Source organism: Aptenodytes forsteri, unplaced genomic scaffold (genome assembly GCF_000699145.1).
Source record: "Aptenodytes forsteri isolate BGI_AS27 unplaced genomic scaffold, ASM69914v1 Scaffold193, whole genome shotgun sequence".
NCBI lineage: Eukaryota > Metazoa > Chordata > Aves > Sphenisciformes > Spheniscidae > Aptenodytes > Aptenodytes forsteri.
Window position 1 is genome coordinate 3,120,320 of NW_008795405.1, and position 5,290 is coordinate 3,125,609.

General features: G+C 56.8%; 1 protein-coding gene across 1 annotated transcript in view; it reads left to right on the forward strand.

The window, feature by feature from the left end:
- Window positions 1-289: 289 nt before the first annotated feature.
- Window positions 290-5,290, forward strand: part of TMEM63C (transmembrane protein 63C) — a 12,375-nt gene continuing 7,374 nt past the window's right edge. Inside the window, exons 1-6 of the mRNA XM_009280732.1 lie at window positions 290-487; window positions 873-952; window positions 1,933-2,020; window positions 4,262-4,299; window positions 4,720-4,862; window positions 5,173-5,224. Of these exons, the coding sequence (XP_009279007.1) occupies window positions 290-487; window positions 873-952; window positions 1,933-2,020; window positions 4,262-4,299; window positions 4,720-4,862; window positions 5,173-5,224 (599 nt within the window). The remainder of the gene's footprint in view (window positions 488-872; window positions 953-1,932; window positions 2,021-4,261; window positions 4,300-4,719; window positions 4,863-5,172; window positions 5,225-5,290) is intronic.

Here is a 5,290-nt window from a genome sequence, read left to right on the forward strand (position 1 = left end):
AACCCAGCTTCCAGGACTGAGGGGCAGACGTGGTGAGAGACCTGTCTCAGGTATGATGGAGACAATCAAATAGTATGGGGTTTAATGGGGTGGGGAAAGGGTATGAGGTAGCTGTGAGATTTCTTCAGCAACACCCCCTGACCTGTGTCCCACAGCCCCTCCCTGCCCTTAGTGAGCTCCTCAGACCTCACTGGAGGACCTGAAAGAGCCACAGCCCCTTTTCAAGCAAAGCCTTCTCCGTCCGCACCCCTGCCCCTATGTTGCAGGGTGAGGCCCCACGACGGCACCAATGGAGAGCATGTACTCGGTGGAGCCAGCACCTGGTGGTGCCGGCCCCACCTCGCTGGACGTGCTCAGCTTCCTGGATGCCCTAGTGAACAGCACAGAGGAGCAATGCTTCAGCGCCCGCTCCCGCAGCACCGTCCTGGAAGGGCTGCCGTTTGGCGGTGTGCCCACTGTGCTCGCCATCAACTTCATCCTCTGGCTGGTGAGTGGGTCAGGAGGGTGCCATGTCCATGGGCACCGCAGCCCCAGGCTGGGGTGTCAGAGACTGGCTATGAGCACGAGTGTGTGTGTTAGGGGTGTGCCGAAAGCCACACGTGTGTGCAGTGTGCATGCCTGTTGCCTGGCTGTTTGGGGGAATGGGTGTAAGTGCAGAGGACCAAGAGCTTTGCCCACATCATGGTGGGCAGCATGTGGCACTTGGGCAGCAGTGGTGAGATCATGGAGCAGGAGCAGTTTGGCTTCAGGCAAGAGTTTTGCATGAGCTTGGGCTCATGAGTGGGAAAACAGAAAGGAGGGATGTGGGGAGACCCCATGGGGTGAGACCCTGCGACAAAACCCTTCATCTCTCCTCTTCCCTCTTCTTCCAGCTTCTCCTCCTGGTCTTCTCCTGCCTTCGGAAAGCAGCTTGGGACTATGGACGCCTGGCGCTGTTGATGGACAACGATAGGTGAGCAGGACGTGAGGCCACCGCAGGTGATGGCTCCATCCTCTCCAAGAGGGCTGACAGGAGGGCCAGGCCACTAGGAATGGCCTGGCTGCCCTTGCCCATGGAGGCACAGGCACCACCTGCTGCAGGGAGAGGGAAAGCCCAAGCCAGCTTTGATTCCCTCTTACAGGCACCATCTGGTGATGGTGCTCTCGGTGCCAGGGAGGGCACCGTCCTGGGGAGGACAGAGGCCCAAGAGCTGCTTTCGGGTGGGGACTGAGACGCCGCCTCTCCCCGTGCCGCTCTTGGGATGAACAGGGCTGGCCAGCGGAGGAGGCAGAGGGAGACACGCAGCAATAACACTGTACCTCATGTCAGCAGAGCAGCTTGCCTGGCCCATCCTTTGGGCTAGGTGCAGAATCCCCCCAAAATACCAGTGTCCTGGTGAAAACAGAGCCCGGACCAGATTTCCAGGTGGGCTGTGCTGCCTGCAGCTGTCTGGCTGCCAGAGCATGGTTCACCCCAGGCAGCAGAGCATCTTTCTTTGCAGGAGGAAATGTTGGAAAAGCCCCTCTCCTGCCTTCTCCCCTCTCCAGCTCCTCTTGGGCTCAGGCTCTGGAGCTGAGTCTGGCAATGGACAGGCAATATTTCCCTTTACCGGGGAGATCAAAATGCCATTTGAAGGCTGAAACCAGTGGAGTATAAAAATCAGTTTCAGCAGGCTCTCGTCCTGGAGCCAAGGCCAATTCTCCACCAGCCACCCTGCTGTGGGCCCAGGCCACAGAGAAGCCACAGGGACTGATCGGTGCAGAGGCAGTGAGTGCAGCCCCTTCCCCGAGCCCAGCGGTAGTCACTGGTCCAGCCTCAGTGCAGGATGCGGGGAGGGGGGGAGGCATTTCCTGGGCGGCTTTCCTAGAAGAAGCTTCTCGGAGGGTGCTCATCCTCTCCCATCTGCTGCTTCTCTCTTGCCTCACCCCTCTGCTCCGCCACTGACTGCAAAGTTTGACGTCGCTTTTCTACGGAGAGCAGAGTGAGAAGGAGAAGTCTCCATCAGAGAGCAGCCCCCTGGATATCGACAACAAGGATGTGGTGAGTGCTGGCAGCCGTGGCAGGGGGAGCCCAGGCTGGGCTCATCCTGGCCCAGCCCTCCCTGCTCTTCATGGGGAACTCAGGTCAGAAGTTAAACGGGAGAAATTAAATCCTCCAGTGTGGGTTTCCTGCTTAACACCTCTTTAGCAGCGGGGTATTCCTGGGAAAGCTGGAGGGTTTCTTTGTGCTGGCTTTGTTTGAGGCATCTACCTTGAATGGCAGGTCGGAGGGATGCTCCCACCAGGGCGAGCATCTCCCGGCTGCATGGCTGTCCCTGCCGGCTGCGGGGACCTAGTTGGATGCATGGCCAGAGCCTTGCTCTGTGTGCCCGCGGGGATTTTTCTGGCTCCGGCAGGACAGAGTCCCCTGGATCACACCTCCACCTCTGCTGGCATGGTGGGCTGTGGGGGCTTTAAAGCCATCTTTTGTTTCTCTCCACCACACCAGGCACAAACCAGGTTTTGCTGGAAATGAGCATGGACCGACACATTTTTCTGTCTGTTTCTTTCTCTTTTTTGGCAACAAAAGCTCAAAAATCAGTCACTGGTGTGACTATGAAAAAAATGACAGAAATTCTTAAAAAAAAAAAACCTAGGCAGGAAAGGTTAAAGAAGCAAAATCCTTGCAGGTGGCAGGAGGCCTGTTTAAAGGCTCAGTACTGGATGCTCTGGGCAAATATATATTGCTCATCAAAAAATAAGTGAGAAAGACCACAGGGAATGCCAGCATGGCTAAAGAGCAGATTAAGGGAGATTATTAGATGTAAGAAGACACCTTTTTAAAAGTCAAGCTGTTCCCAAATGAGGAAAATCTAAACTCTGCCAGGTTAGATGTAAAAGGCACTAAGGTGGGAGGGAAGAGGAGTTTGAGGAGAAATTTGTAGAGAGCATAAAAGCAAGTACTGGATTTTTCTTCACACATCAGGAACAGGCAACCTGCCAGAGGGTTTGTAGGGCCGATAGGTGGTGAAGATAGAAAATGCTTGCTGGAGAAGGCGAGAATATGGCAGGAGAGCTAAATAAAGTTTTGTTGCCTGTATCCAGTGAGGAGGAGCTCAACCAAATTCTTGTCCAGGAGCCCTTCTCTGCGGGGAAGCACCAGAGCATCCCTCCAACAGCAGGGTTGGAGGATGAGGTTGCAATAAAAGCAGCCTGACAAATTCCCATTACCATCACAAATTCCCAGGAGCAGGCATGGGACTCCTCACTCTCCCCAAGATGAATAGCCAAGCTATTGACTGCAGCATGTGATCTCTCTCCTGCACGTGGGCATCCTAGAGAGCTGGGAATCAGCTGATGAACGCTGGTTTTTCAGGAGGCTTTCTGGAAAACCCAAGAAATTACAGGCCAGGGAGCTTGGGGTCTGCATGGACAACCTCCCAGACATGGTTCTCCAGAGCAGAGCCCCGGAGCGGGGCATAGGAGGGGAGTCAGCCCAGCTGTGCTAATGGGGTGTCCGACCCCTGTGGAGCTGTCAGGCACACGGGGATGCCTGCACATCCAAAGCTTCCCACTGCGGTCGATCAGACGAAGCTGAGCTGTGGGGTAGGAGGGAAGGTCCTGGCTTGGGTAAAGCTGGGGATTAGAGAGGAGGAAGAAGCTGCCAGCTCTCATGGGACAGGGTAAGGGAACCACAGGGGGCTGCCTGGGGTCCCTCCCATCCAAGGTCAGCATAAACCCTCTGGAAAGGAGGTGAAGAGGAGGGGCCTGATGGCCAAGTGTTATTCGGTACAGCCATGACAGGGAAGACTGCAGAGGGACCTTGAACTTGCATGAACTCCAGCGCTGGTAAAATGTAACATAATACATAGAGGAGAAAAACTCTAATATTGCATATGCAGTGACAGGGAATGAGCTATTACACAAGATCTTGGCGTTGTCATATATTGCTCTGTGGCAGTGCTGGCTCAGCGCTTGGTAGTGGTCAAAAAAGCGCATTGCATGTTAGGGACTGTCGGGGAAAGCACAGAGGAGGAAGCTGCTGGAAGCCAGGAGCCTGTGTTACAGAGATGCCCGGTGTTTCCTGCTCCTTCCGAGGCAGCTGCCTTTGGCCACCACTGCAGACAAGCTGCTGGCTGAGCATCGCCGAGCTGCCCTGGGTGCTGCCTCCGTTTGCTCAGCCCCCCAGCTCCAGGCACAGCACCATCTCTGCACACATCCCCAGTGCGTGCCATGTCCCGGCTCCTCGCCGGAGAGGTGGAGGTGGCCGCCCCTGGCTCATCCCAACTCTCTTCCCTTCCAGGGATTCTGCTCCTGGCTCATTTCTATCTACCAGATGAAGTAAGTGTGTGTCCTCAGCATCGCAGCTGTGCCCCACCGCTGCCTGCCCCTGGGGAGCCGGTGCCCATAGGTGGTCACGCATCACCCAGAGCTGCTGGAACTGGCAGCTGAGGAGAGCCTTCCTAAAACATCCCCTGGGAGAGAGAGCAGAGAGCTCACCTCTGTGTTTCCTCCTGGCCCCTGGCTCCTGACCCAAAGGAATGGGCTTCAACCTCTTCTGGTAGGAGCTGGTCCCGTAGTGGGATGGCAGCCTGAGGGCTGCTTGCATCCCCCATTCCTTCTGTGCCCAAATCCCACATGTCACAGGCAGGATGCCATGAGCTGGCATGGGTTGTGTGAGGCCAGAGCAGCCAGTGTCCCTGGGGCGGGAGGTGGTGGGGAGGCACCACCAGCGCTCACCCCCACCCACCTCTCCCCCAGGGACGAGGAGATTCAGAGCAAGTGTGGGATCGACGCCACCACCTACCTCTCCTTCCAGCGGCACCTCCTGGTCCTGCTGATGCTGGTCTGTGTGCTCTCCGTGGCCGTCATCCTGCCCGTCAACTTCTCGGGGGACCTCCTGGGTATGTGCTTCCCGAGTTGCAGGAAGGCTCAGGAGCATGGCACAAGCTTCTCCATCCTCAGGCCGAGCACCCTGCCCTGGGGACAGAGGGCAGAAGGACCCCTCCGTCAGGAGCCCCAGTGTGAGCAGGAACCCACCATCAGCTGTGGGACAGAGGAACGCAGGAGGCGGGGGCTTCAGGGTGGCGGGGGCTTGGCGGGGACCTGGGAGATGGAAAAGGAGGGAGCAAAGACCAGAGCTATTAACCCTGCAAGCATGGACACACATGCTGCACTGGGTTCCCATAACCTCCTGCTTCTCTTCCCCTGCAGGACACAATCCCACCCACTTCGGCCGGACAACCATCGCCAACATCCCAACACAGTACGTGGCTCCTGTGTTCAGGGGGGGGGTGCAGGTGCTGCTGATGCAGCAGGCACTGCGTAGATA